At 32.4% G+C, this 14,612-nt stretch overlaps 1 protein-coding gene across 1 annotated transcript in view; it reads left to right on the top strand.

The window, feature by feature from the left end:
- Positions 1–14,612, top strand: part of DGKB (diacylglycerol kinase beta) — a 281,445-nt gene that overhangs the window by 62,880 nt on the left and 203,953 nt on the right. Inside the window, 2 exon segments of the mRNA XM_032237244.1 lie at positions 5,169–5,254; positions 10,634–10,723. Coding sequence (XP_032093135.1) covers positions 5,169–5,254; positions 10,634–10,723 — 176 coding nt within the window.

Here is a 14,612-nt window from a genome sequence, read left to right as displayed (position 1 = left end):
AAACAAAATGATGTTCTGGAAATATTGTGTAAAGAGAAATTAAGTGAAGAAATACATTGCTGTAACTTGATGACATAGTTGAGGGTTCTTCCAGATTTTTAAATATAAAAATTACATTCTACTTGATATATATTAATAAAGTTTTTAAAAAGTCTTACAGTGCTTTAAAAAAAAGAATAATCACACATGTACACATAGTAGTACAATGCCAAAAGAAGGTAGTGTTTTGTGACTATTCATTTTAAAATGTAAATATTATTTCCCATTTTCATTTTTGTCATTTAAGTTTAGTTTTGAAACATTAGTAAAGAAAAATTGCAAAAACATCTGATTAATTATCTGTCCAATATTGCATAGCCTTGTTTATTTCTGTTTTTCTTATGCAAATTGAATTAATTCTGACTTTCCAGGCCATGTGTGTACATATACATATATTTGTGATTTTTACTTCTTTGTCATGGCTATCAGTAACAACATGGCTTTATAAATCTAGTTAGTTCAGTTAACATAGGCTTACAAATAAGAAGTCAAAAGGTCACACATTATTTCTACTGAGTGTATTGTTGTCTTTCACCTGCCAGTTAGTATTCCACCTGCCAGTTAGGATTCCTAAAAGACCTATCCTTAGAGCCCTGAGACATTTTTAAAGGCAGCTATCATGGGCCAGGCTGGATTTCAAAACTGGAAAGCCTAGTTCGTGGGACCAAATTCCATAGATAAAGCTCTGAACACATGCTTAAATATAAGTCATAAATTCAACTGGAACATTAAGGAGTCAGCTGGAAAAGGGTATGTTAGCTTGTCTCTGGCCAACCCTACTTAAAAGGTCTAATATGACTGGAATTACTGCTCCATTTTTCTATTGTCTCTTATCATTTCTCAATCATATTTCTTTTCAAATATCCATGAACGTTTGAAAAGAAGGTTAATGTACTGCTTCTTCGGTCATTATGATTCACTGAATATCTTCCAAAACATTATTATTTTGATAGTTTAACATATCTCTGTCTGTATTATAGTTCATTACTCAGAAATGAAATAACTGTTCTCAGATTCACTCCATTTGAAAAGTCAGATGTTTTTTGTTCTTTTTCCTGGTTATTGCTCTCTGTTTCTGAGTTCCTAATTATTTGTGTTGAGGATGAACTTGAACAAAGTGTATTTGATTTCAGTAACTTCTCAGTATATTGATTTAATTAGTCCAATTTTCAAATATAGGATTTTAGTTACTTCTACTGTCTAATTTATTGCTATTCTTATTCTTTCTTTTTAAAATTTCTTCAATGAGACTTATAATAGAGCTAATGTGGATTTATTTGTACTTTTAAGGGATAATTTCTCATTTATTTCTACATTTTTTCATAATTTTTACCTTAACTAACATGACTTAAAAGTAGATGAGTGTAAATTAGGTGAATTAATTCTTACTGCTACGCTACTAAGACCATCCTAGGCTAGTACATGATTTTTCAATTTTTTCCCCAGGCTGCAGAACTGTTAATTTTAAAAAAGTACTGAACTCTTGATCAAAACACAAAACTACTGATAAAAAAGTGTATGTTTTCAAGTATGTGGTGGTGGTGGGGTTTGCTTCTTAAACTCTATGGACGTCTATCAGCTTTACTCTATGGAGGTCTATCAGCTTTATACAGAACTATAGAATTCTATGGAGTACATTGTGAAAATCTTGGTTTAGTAAATTCAATTACTCTAAATCAGAGGAAAGGTATAAAGGTGGGGTTGGCAGCATGCCTTTAGTGCCTATTAGTTTTCTTTTCAATCAGAAAAGGAACATCTCTTTTCCTACAGCAGTTATAAAAAAAATCTTTTGAGCCTTTTCACAAGTGCTAGAAGTTTTAAAACAGATTGAAACAGAACAATCTGAAGCAAACTAGTCACATTGCTATTTGAGCAAAGCAGCTTTAAGGAGACTGGTGAGCATCCCTAATTTAGCTGTATGTGTATTTTGTTGCAAATACCTTTCGTTTCACAATGTTTGTGCAGAGACTATACAATTCCTTTCCAAAAAACAGGTAGAGCAGGGAAAGAAATTGAGAAGGAGCAGGACAAACAATACATTTGATTTAATTGAAATGTAAATTAAATGAATTTAATTACTTTACTATTAGTGAAATTACATTTTAATTATATTATTACTTAATTTAGTATAATTACTCCATGTAATTTTTGCTTCTGTCACTTGCAAATTTACAAATTGATGGCATCCTTGTTGTGAAGGTCTGCTCTGTATATTTACATACAAATTTAAAAAATAAATTAAAAAAGTGAGAGTGGTGATGAGAGAAAAAAACAACAACGATAGTTTCTATCTATTCTTCAGTATACCTCATTTCTCTAAGGACCAAATTCAGTCCAATCTTAATAAAACAGTAAAGTGGGCTCTCCGTAAAATCAAATATATGCCTTTGGAATGCTTAAATATATTTTTTGAAGCTTAACTTTAAGTATTAGCTTTGTGGATTTATTTTTTTATCAATAATTAGATTGACAAAAATACATTGTTTAGTTAATATGAACTTTGATATTAAAATCCCAGCAAAAGAAAATGAGTGTAAATTGGACAGACCATACAGGCTCTGCAGCTGGACGTAAATGTAAAATAAACAATACATTTTGAAAAAAGGCTTGTTTAACAAGGTGATATGAAAATTGCCATTCTGGTACACAGTGCAGTTTGTCGTATGCAACTGTTTTACTTTTAAAAAGCGTTCCACTGTTTTGTAGGAGCAAACCATTTCATCCACAACTACTACACTTTAGTTGTACAGAATAATCTGAAATTCAGACAATATTCATATTATAAATAAGCAACAATTGTATAAATAGCAATTCAGTGGCATGTCTCTATAAAAAGCACAAAGGTCATTTTCCTGGCAAGGAAAAACTTCTAAATTATGCCATTTTAAATCCCTGCAATTGTTTTTCTTCAACTTTCTCAAATCTTGCATTTATATTAAGTTGTATAAAGCTGTGATAGGATATTTATGTGATCCTTAGTTTCTCAAAGCACTGCTTTACTAACTTGCAAAAGTATATAAAACAGTGTTAATTTTGATGTCTAAGAAATTATATTTTAAATATGTTGTCACTGTTATGGTTGCTGAGAAAGATCAAAAATAAAATCATTCTCTGTTTTCCTTTTCTGATAGTGATGGTTTTTTTTAAAATGAGGAAATAAAATAAATATAGGCACACTGGACAGTTCTTTATAATTTAATTTGGGAGCTAATAGTTGCAAGCACTCTCTCATAATACACCGCCTGTCCCTACTGATCATTGCTACAGTTAACAGAATAACCAAATTGGAAGGTACTTTGGAGTCTTCTAGTCCAACAACCTGTACAAGAGGAGATCCTATATCATTTTAGACAAGCAGCTGTCTGGTCTCTACAATCTGGGTAGATTGAAATTCCTGAATAGATGAATGAATCCTGAGTCATCCTAGGAATGTTGCTCAATGAAATGTCCACATCTATCAGGAAAAAGCATTCCCAGAAACTGGCCAGCTTAAAAAGGGTAATAGACATTGTAGCAGGTAATTCAATCTAGTTTTTATATTGATCGCAAAAATATCCTGAGATATCTAATATAACCTTTTGCCTGAAATTAGGACTTCTGAACTGATGTCTCTCATGATGAAAGATTGCCTGGTAAAATACTTACCTTGCCATTTTAAATTCTTTAGTAACCAAAGCAGTCTATAATTTGACTATAATAGTAACTATAACCATAAACATTAACCTCAGATAGATATTTGGGAAAAGGAAGGATAAATTGGAATTGCATGATCCTGCATAACCTATTTCTTTTAACTATATTGTACTTGAACTTTTATTAGTCCCTAGCAAAATCCTTATCGACATCCAGCACTTCTAGAAGAAAGCAAGTGGGACAGAACTATCTCAAAGGCTTATATGTATTTAGTTTCCCATGCAGGAATGAGCAGAATTGATTCTTCAAAACATAATTGCTTACCATTTTATGAACTAGAACTTAACTTCTTTAGATAAATAAAGATAATTCGTAATATCTCATTTAGATATTTATTATAAACCATATTTTATCATTGGTCAGTGGATCTTCCAATGGTGTTTCAATACTAGTTCTTTCTGTATAGAATAGATACTTCCCCACTCTGAATTTTAGGCTTTTAACTGCCATTGAGGAGTGTGTTTGATTTTACTGCAGCAATATTTCAATGAACTCTGAGCATAATGGCTCTGGAAGTGATGACCTATTTTGCTTTCATACCTAGTGTTTTCATGTCTTTTTTGAAAAGTAATTACTGTATTAGACCTAAATCTGTTTATCATTAACTGGGGTTATAAACTGCAAAAATTTGTTACTCATCAATTACAAATATGCTTCAGTTTTGTACAGTCCAGATAATTTACCAAAAATGAAAATCACAGCCTATAATGTGCTACTTCCATTTTTCCTTTCACAGGTTATGTTTTCTGTTTCTGATTTATTTTATGAAAGTATTCACATATATAAATATTTACTTCATCATAGCTTTACTATATTTAATTGCTTATGTGTTGCAACTTTCATATACATTTTATATCTTGTAAACTGTTGGTATAATTTAAATTAAGAATTATTAAGTAAGATATTGTTTTAAAAGCAGACATCCTCATTACATTAGAGAATTATTTTGCAATGGAAATACATTATATCTACTGTATAGTGGAGATTTAATTTGGTTCTAAATTGTGTTTAAAAACTGTTACAATTAGCTGGAGGTTGCAAAGATTCAAATCTGAAAAATGATGATCTTTACAACTGGTTGGCATCTACATACCAGTTAATCGTTATACCTTAAAATATAGTTTCCCAGGAGATGAAATATACTTTCCCAGGAAATGAATATTATGCTTATCACAATAAACTTTTCTATAATGAAACTAATTTTATTATATCCTTTTGCAGTAATTACTATCTTAAGACTTATATAACATGCCCATATAACATACACATTGTATTTAAAAATTATAATTGTTATGAAGTATATGCTGTACTACTGCAAGCCAAATTTAGCTGGTTTTTTTCCCCCAAAGTTAGCAAGTGTAACTCCTGTGTATTCTGTTCAATGTATTATAAAGCAAACTTCTGAGATATAATTTCATTTTTTTTTACTTTTTCAGATTAAATTTTTTTCGAGATGTTTCTGACTTTAGAGTATTGGCATGTGGTGGTGATGGAACCGTAGGTTGGATTTTAGACTGCATAGGTAACATACATTTTTGTTTTACATAAAACTAGTAAGTAATGTCTGAAATTTGCTCTTTTTGTATAAATCATTCTAATTTCATCAGAAGACTCCAAATTTTCTTTGCTTCACATTGGAGTAATTAAAAGAAGGGAGGTTACAGAAAGGAAATTGATTATGAGAGTTTGGGGAAATTATAAAACAGATATTTTTAGTTGTTGAGATGCTTTCATATATTGTTGATAGGAAATATCTTATTTTAATTCTTTGTTAATACACATTTTGCCAATAATATAAGATACAGTTCATCAAATGATAATATCCTACATAATGACCTTATACTTCAATATTTAAGAGATATTTAAACATAAGACATAATATATCAGAGTTGGAAGGGACTTTGGATATCTTCTAGTTCAACTCCCTGCTCAAGCGAGAGAACCTATATCATTCCAGACAAATTACTATCTAATCTCTTCTTGAAAACCTCCTATGAGAGAGTACCCTCAACTTTTGATTAATTGTTCTTATTCTAGGTTGGATTTCTATTTGATTATCTTCCATCTGATACTTCTTGTTCTGTCCTATGGTGCTTAGGAAAATAGGGCGACCATCTCTTATCTATTACAGCCCATATATTGGAATACTGCCATCATCTTACTCCTAGTTCTTCTTTTGTTACTCTAGGCATATCTAGTTTCTGCAACCATTCATCATATGATTCAGCTTTCAGACCCCTCATTATCTTTAACTCTTAAGATTTGCTAAATAGATAATCTAACATGGATGCATAATATAAATGTTACGTAAAATTAATCAATATATTAATATTTATGAAATAATACATGTGTGTGACCTATAACTATAATGGCTTCTGCCCATTTTATGACAAATTCTGACAATCATTAAGCAAAGTAACCATATAATCAACTTGCTAAATGACTCCCATCCTTGCTCTCCCTAATGTGCTTGTTCATTGACCACACTGATCATTAAACCTCAGGGGTGAGGAAGCCATAGGAGGCCAATCAGGCCCAGACTTGTTTTTCCTGGATCTTTCCACCCTTTAGATATTCTTTCATATGCTTCCCACCCCTTTGGGGCCTCATGGTCCTTAGATCTGCTTTTTCCTTCCACTGGATACCACAGGGCTTTCTCCATTACTGGCTATCCACAGGCCTTAAAACCCAGAGCCAGTCAGTCTTGCAAGGATTGAGCAAAAGACTTACCTCTCATGTAGATCCTAATATCTCCATACACCAGGAGTAGTCGTTGGTGTTATCCCTTGGTTAGCCCAAGTATGCAATTGGGTATTATTATCATACTGATTACATCACACATATGGGGATGAATGAACTAACCCAGGTGCTCAAGTAACTAGGAGCGGGGAGAGAGAAGGATTCCAAGGCATCCACAAACTGGGGACCTTCGGCTCAACTTCTCCCCCACTCAACAGTAACTGGAACTGGCCTTGAAAAAGGGAGGAGAACCATTGCAACACAGTGTGTCTCACTCCAATCCCCAAAGGCAGGTCAGAAAGATACTGTGATTCATAGTATTAAAGCTAGTATTAAAGCTACTGAACGATCAAGTCGGGGAAGGAATCCTGACTGAAAAAGATCCAGGTATTCCACTTATTCCGTGGTCCTCTAGAGATGGAAGCCAACAACCTTCTCCAAAAAGGAAATGTTTGAGACCATATGAAAATTGTCCAGATCTGCGGTTATAATGTATATAACAAATGGATCTATGAATGGAAGTTGATAAGATTTTTGACTGAAGGAAATGGCTACAGTCAATTATGGGAGAATCTGAAGGATATTTGGGGGAGATGCAGCAGCAGCAGCAGAAGCTTCTGCTGCATCCAAAACATAAGCTAAGAATTTGTTTGATTTTCAGGGGTACTATGAATAATAAGGTTTGTGTGTGTGTGTGTGTGTGTGTGTTTGTGAGTGATCCTGATTGATTGAATGATTATTTATTTATTTCCCACTTTCCAATAAAAATTGTATGGAAGTGTTAAAATCCATTCCAACAATAAAATTATAATTTTTATGAAATTATGTATCTCCATCAAAGTTTGATAAACCTTTCACTATCTGTCTCAAGATGAAAAACCAGGAGACCTGTCATGGTTAGCTGATGCAAAATGCAAATTCAATTCAGTTTTTTTATTAGTTGGACTAGGAATCTTACTAAATCCTTTTGTTGTATTTTAGATGTATTTTTAAATTGAAGTGCCTATCTAAATCTCAGGTAGTATTACGAAAGATGAATAATTCTTTCAATTAGAAATAGTTATGATATGTGACATGCATGAAATCATTATTTTGAGAGGAAGATAGAAATAATACTTGCAAAATATAAAACATAGAAGTAAAGATTAGTGATTAAGGATAGACATGTAAAAGTTTCATTAAATGAAATTTAAAACAGCTACAAATAAAAATAAGATTTAAATCATTATACATAATAACAGTTTTTATAAATAAGTTATTTTTTATTTAAGATATTACTTGTACACTTTTTTGTTTCTTATATTTAATTTTTCATGCTGGATGCTGTTCTGCCTATTTTAATGTTTATTGAATGGTAATTTTTATATAAAATTTAACATTAGAAAGGATCATCTGAATGTTTGAAACCATAAATATTCACTTACAGGTTAAACTGTGTTATTACTATTCCTGCAAAAATGTACAGGAAATCCTGACAGTTTGCAATAAATTACTTGCTGTGTGTGAGTATGTTTGAAGTCCAGTTACACTCTTCTGCAGAATAATTGTGGTAGATTTCTAAGCCCTGGTTTAGTAAATAATATTTTAAAAATGCAGAATTTAGATAGTTTCTATCTACAGAAATCATGAGGCGCAGTAATCACCAATATTCCTGAAAAAGTTGATTGAAAAAGAAATACAAATTTCCACTGAAAAGGAAAATTGGAGCTAATTGGAAAAGGCTGCACAAGCATTTCTGAATAGAAGGGATATGGTGGCTCAGTGGCTAAGACGCTGAGGTTATCGATCAAAAGTTCAGTAGTTCAGCAGTTTGAATTTCTAGCTCCACGTAATGCAGTGAGCTCCCACTACTTGTCCCAGATTCTGTCAACCTAGCAGAATAAAAGCATGCAAAAATGCAAGTAGGAAAATAGGGAACACCTTTGGTGGGAAGCTAACAGTGTTCCATGTGCCTTTGGTGTAAACTCATGCCAGCCACATGACCACAAAGATGTCTTCGGACAGCGCTGGCTTTTCAGCTTTGAAACGGCAATGAGCACTACCCCATAGAGTTGGGAACGACTAGCACATATGTGTGAAGGGAACCTTTACCTTTATTGCCATAAAAACACGAGATTTAGTTCCTCCCTTTAAAATTCAATCTCACTTGAGAACTGGGCCATCTATACAGTGATTTTTTTTCCACATACCTGCCATCAGAGAAAGTTGCCTATAAAGTAGCCCAAGTAAAGAAAAAGATATTGCAAAGGCTACTGAAGCCCTACATGGCCTAGGACCCGGATACCTATGAGACCGTCTTCTGCCGCATACCTCCCTAAGACCAATAAGATTGCACAGATGGGCCTTCTCCAGGTGCCTTCAGCTGGACAATGCCGGCTGGAGACGCCTCAGAGTAGGGCCTTCTCTGTTGCCGCTCCAGCCCTATGGAATGAGCTACCCCCAGAGATCCGGACCCTACCCACTCTCATGGCCTTCCGTAAAGCTATCAAAGCCTGGCTTTTCCGGCAGGCCTGGGGCTGTGGACGTCTTGATTGAGGTCCAGCCCTGCTTAGATTGGGTGCACGTTGTGTTTCTTCTTAATCTTGTTGTGTCTTATTGTTTTAACCCTTTCTCAATATTTCTCATTTCTGTAAGCCGCCCGGAGTCCTCCGGGATTGGGTGGCCTATAAATTCAATAAATGAAATGAAATGAACTCAACCTCATTGTTGTAGAATCCCAGAATTTTAAGATTCTTTAAGAATCTTAAAATATTTTGTCAAGATTTTCCATTACTCTCTCTTATGCCATACAGTCTCAAAAGATAGGATGGAAAAATCTTGAGTCTGTTTCTCACATCTCTTCCCTTCCTAGAACTTACTGTCTTTGACCAATTCAACCAATTTCATTGTATGTAAATGAGAATAAAGGCTATATTACTATACTACCTGCAACAGCTCTTGATTTATCTGTTTTCTGTTTTCCTGTACAGTATCTCCACTTAGATTTACCCCTTTTTCATCAGGTGAAGATCCTGGTCAAATGAGACCTAGATAGTCTCTTGTCCTTTATAGCAACCTGTACTGGGTAGTTTATTGTAGTTTATTGTATCAAGAACCACCAAATCTTATTTCATTCTATTGTTAGCAGTACCGGTCACAGACTCAGGACTTGTGTGGGAATTTTAGATATACCTTGCTAACGTAGTATAAGGTATGGACATTTGCTACACATTGCTATGGCCATTCTGATTCAGTGTAACAATGAGTTATACATCTCCTCCTGCTTCTATAATGTAGGATTCATTCTACTTCATATTCTTTTTCCCATCCACCTGAATGGGAAAAGTTGGTGAGAGAGAGAGGAACTGGACTTCTAACTTCAAGGTGATGAGTCAGTCGGTGGCTGATGACAAGACCATGAACTTGTGTCTTCCTTCCCCACCCCCCAAAAAGCCAAAATTCAGCAAACATCATATTTTTCTGTGAAGGAGGAGAATTTAGAAAGCTGAACTGGGAAGGAAGAAGAATAACTTTAAGAAATCTGAAATGTTACTGAGATGGCAAACAAACCATCTCTTGCTCCTAGCAAATGCCTGTTTTATGTGTTTGCAGCCAATGCCCAGTATAGTTTGTATGGTCATTAACTGTCAGTGGGAAAAGAACTTGCCTTATAAAATAGGACCAGCTCAAAGCTTTTTGAATCTGCTCTGCACTAAATGCTGCTGTTCATATAGTTTTCTACTTCTTAATTTTTGTATAATTTCAATGATATCTTTTACCCTTTGGTCTATGGATAATGGAAACACTGATAATTTATCATACGCTGTCTTGTAAATTATCTACAGTTCTCAATCCAGAATGCAATATATTATTAGGGTACATTTATCTTGATGAGTCATCAGTTACCATAATCACTGATTTCCCCCCATTGATTTTCGCTCATGATAATTACTTTCATAATCTACTATACCCTAAATGTGGAAAATTAGTTTTTGGGTGATAGCAATTTCCTCTTGTAGGTTACTGGCATAGTCCTTCTCAGTTGATATGTATAGATAGATTTTAAGAACACATTCTTTTTATTAAAACCATATCTAACCATAATATTAATATAATTTTTAATATATAGATTCTGTCTTGGCTGCTATTTGTCTTAAACTATGCCTTCATTTTTTATTTACAGAGAAAGCAAATTTGATTAAGCATCCTCCTGTTGCTATTCTGCCTCTTGGAACTGGGAATGACTTAGCCAGATGTCTGAGATGGGGAGGAGGTAAATAAAAATAAACTTACTTATAATATAAAGTGTTTTATTTTATCAATTTTCACATTTTAATCATTAATGTCTTTTCCCCCAAAGCATCACATATGTAAAACTATATGATTGTAAAAAAAATTCTTTATGATATAATATTTAACATATTGCAATTTGGTAGAAATTCAGAGGATCAAAATGAAGGAATTCACATTGTTATTAGGTACTATAAGTGTCTGTTTCAGTTCCTGAATATTATAGCCATGCCAGCTAATTTACTTTGTGTAATTCAGCTGGAAGTTTTGTAAGCTCCCAGAATACTTTGCATTAACTTACGTAGCTATAGTTGGACTAAGGAAACATGATTGACTTTGTGAAAAACTGATTGTGTTCACTTCATAAGCAAAAATTCCACTTTTTGTTGTTGTAGTAGTAAATCAGTAATAATTTTACACAGTACTAGAAAGACAGTGTATTACATCAGTGATCTTATATTCAGTGACCAGTTAATAATGTCACTTTACAGGTTCCCTTAGTAAATAACATATTAGAAGAATTTAAATGTGGTAAATATGTTAATTGTGTTAATTTGCTCTCATTTTTAACGTGTAATATTCATTCATTCACTTATTTGGAACCTGAGACCAATGGATATGGCTTTCCACAAATTTATTCCTTTGGATATATTATTTGCACAGTGTGAAAAATCAAAAAGTTTTATGAGTTTCATTGACATATTATACAGTAAAGGAAAATCAAAATATAAACTATAGTATTATTTTCCTAAAGAGAATTGAAAATATACCAAATTATTGCTATTTGATCTCAAATGTAATTTACTTATCAGTATTTGTAAATATTTGCGTATCTTTCAAAGTAAATATCAAGATGTAAATATAGTTATTTTCTTCTTCTCCTATCCTGCAGTAGATTTCAGACAATCAGTCTTATGGCGCTCTCTACCAGGATCCATGGAGGCAAAGAATACATTTAAAAAGTGTTTCATTTAAAACAAGCCTCCTGTAACCTTGTGTCCATTCCTCAAAATATGAAGACCAGATTTATTTTTTTGTTCCATTACTTGATTTGTGAGATTATGCAAAGAAGGAGAATGAAAACCTGCCCAAGATGTTATGTAAAGATAAGCCAAGGAAACAGGAGGCTTTGATGTTGTAAGTTCTGCCACTTTAAGATGCCAGAGAAGTCTCAAAATGACTTTTATTATCTGCAGAAGATTCTAATTCATAATTTATTGCCACTTTAGTGAACACTCATTGTGTATTCCTTTAATTTCTCCTAACATTTAAGAGAACCCGTATACTTTTCTGCTTTTAAAATAAATTAGTATGTACCTGATTACTTCATGAACAAGAAACCATGAAAAACTTTGTAAATTATTCCGAGATTTCAGAATGATAAAACATGAACAACCTAGAATCAGATTACTTCATTTTACAATTTGTACATATTCTCAGAGCTACTGTGCTTATTTTTTTCTGCTGGAAGAATGGGTTAGGAAGGCATACATCAAATTAGACCTGCCTATTGAACTGTGTCCTCACAGTTTTTGAGATCCCATCTTGATTAACAATGAATCTCTTTGAGACAAAGATTTAAGGTTTTTTTTTTCACTCTTACGAAATCAGTATCATTTTTGTTCTTATAAGGACATATCTATCATATCTAGTTGCTCTTGATATACTTAATATTATGTATTCCTTTGTATGAGCCACGCCAAATCTGTTTTTAACAGCTTCAGAAAAAAATAAATCATAGCTTTTAAAGCAATTCCACTATATAATCAATTGTTTGTTCTTCTGATTCCACATGCAGCTCTTTTACACTTTCTACATCTTTTACTTTTGCCTGCTAAAGATCATATCTTTATGCATGTTTGGATCTTCTCTCTGTAAATAGTTTTAGGTGTCTTTCTAATTCTAATTCATAACATCTAATTTTTTGATTCAATTAATACATTATTTTGTATAGTTTTCTTAAAGTTAACCCTTATTTTCTAAACTTCCAATAATAAGAAAGCAAAACCAGAAAAATAATGTTATTCTTATTAACTCTTAATTTATCAATCTTAATAACTTGTGACTGGAAATTTGGGAGAATACGTCTTGAAGATATTTTTCTTAATTTTTGAAAATAAAGTAAAATCACTCCGGTTCTTTTTTTATCTTTTTTATTTTTACATATCTATCTCATATCTTGTGAATTGTTTTCCTGTAAATAAAGGATATTTAGAAGAGATATTATTTTTGTAAATACTATATGTAGAAGCTTGTTAATAAAGCATAATTATTAGAATGATGACATTATTGTACTAAGTGGAGTTCATTTAGGAGGCAGCACTAAATTCTGGCTGAGTTCAATTTTGTATGAAACATTCAACATTTTATTTCTTACAATACTTAATTTAAAGGCATTTTCTTGAATGCTTTTCTTTGTGAAATTAGTTTCTGATGATTGCCCAATTCAGATTACTTCTGTTAAATTTTAGTAAACTAATAAAACATTAAACAAATTTGTATTATTTACTTAAATTAATTTTAATTTGCAATTACCTTCTGTATCTTAGATCAATAACATATTAAATCTTTGAGTCCCCTCCTAGCAACAAAAACTCACTTCCTTAACAGAGTATTTTTGTAACTACTCAGTTCAGGGATATGTTTGAATTTCAATGCATACATTTGCCTAAAATAGTTGATCTAATGACTGTACTCTGTATAATTCAAATTAAAAATCCTAACTTTTCCAAAGATTTTAAGAAGATATCCTGCCATTTGTATATAAAGTGCGGCTCATTTTATGTGCACATTCTACATCTATAAAATATATTTGATTATCTAGGTGCATTTAAGAATACCTCAAATATTTAATACATAATAATGTTCTATCTTCTGATGTATTCATTATAACTAAAAAGTATCACTTGTAAATAAGTTGCAAATATTTCACCTCACATGCTCAATAGAATGATAGATTTTTCTAGGAGAACTTTGACCCTTTTTATCCAGAGATGACAAAATCTGATTCATACAAAAGTACTTCTTGAATATGGATGTGATTTAACATTTTATACTAAAGTCAATTATATTTATCTGTGGTACACACTGTTTTGCCACTAGGATATACAAACAACACAAACCAACATTCTTCATTGTATTCCTTAAACTCTTCTCTAGAACTTCTTTCTGCATTCCTTGATTGTCTGGAATCTTCTGCAGAATAGAATAAAGTGGAGTCACATAATAAATGATTATAATTCAATTTTTTTCAACTCATGTTCTCTGATGCTATTACTGAAATCCCATAATTTCTATCCATTCTGGAATAGGGCTCAATCACTTTGCAAACCCACTGTTAATCCTAGAAAAATTCTTTCACCATTCTTTGCCTCCTTCCCTATGGTAGCTGATGTCATAAGACTGATTTTTTTCTCTCTGAAACTTTTCATAGGATTGGAGAGCAGAAGGGATAACAACAATTTTTTATGCTGGTAAGTAATTTTCCCTTCTCAGTGACACAGAGTTTTTGCATGGTTTATAAATTATTAAACAAATAACCTTTAGCATACATTGAACTTACTCCATTGCTGCTGAATATGTCTCTTAGTAATTCTCATTTAGCATCTTATAATAAGAAACAATGTACTAAGTCTGTTATTTTTCCTCCACCGTTCAACCAACACACCATTGTGTACATACATACAATTGAAACTATATTGTTAAATACAATAAAAAAAATTGGTAACACAATAGAGATTGTCAGGCTATGCCCAATAATGGTATGAAGGCTGTTGTGTGTTTTCATGGAATCACGTAACTGGAACTCTGCTTAATGGTAAAGGATTGTTATTATAGTTGAAATAAAAATATCTGTAAAACAGAATGTTTCC

This window comes from Thamnophis elegans, chromosome Z (assembly GCF_009769535.1).
Source record: "Thamnophis elegans isolate rThaEle1 chromosome Z, rThaEle1.pri, whole genome shotgun sequence".
NCBI lineage: Eukaryota > Metazoa > Chordata > Lepidosauria > Squamata > Colubridae > Thamnophis > Thamnophis elegans.
Note: the sequence above shows the minus strand (reverse complement) of the source record. Positions and strands in the feature narration are given on the sequence as shown.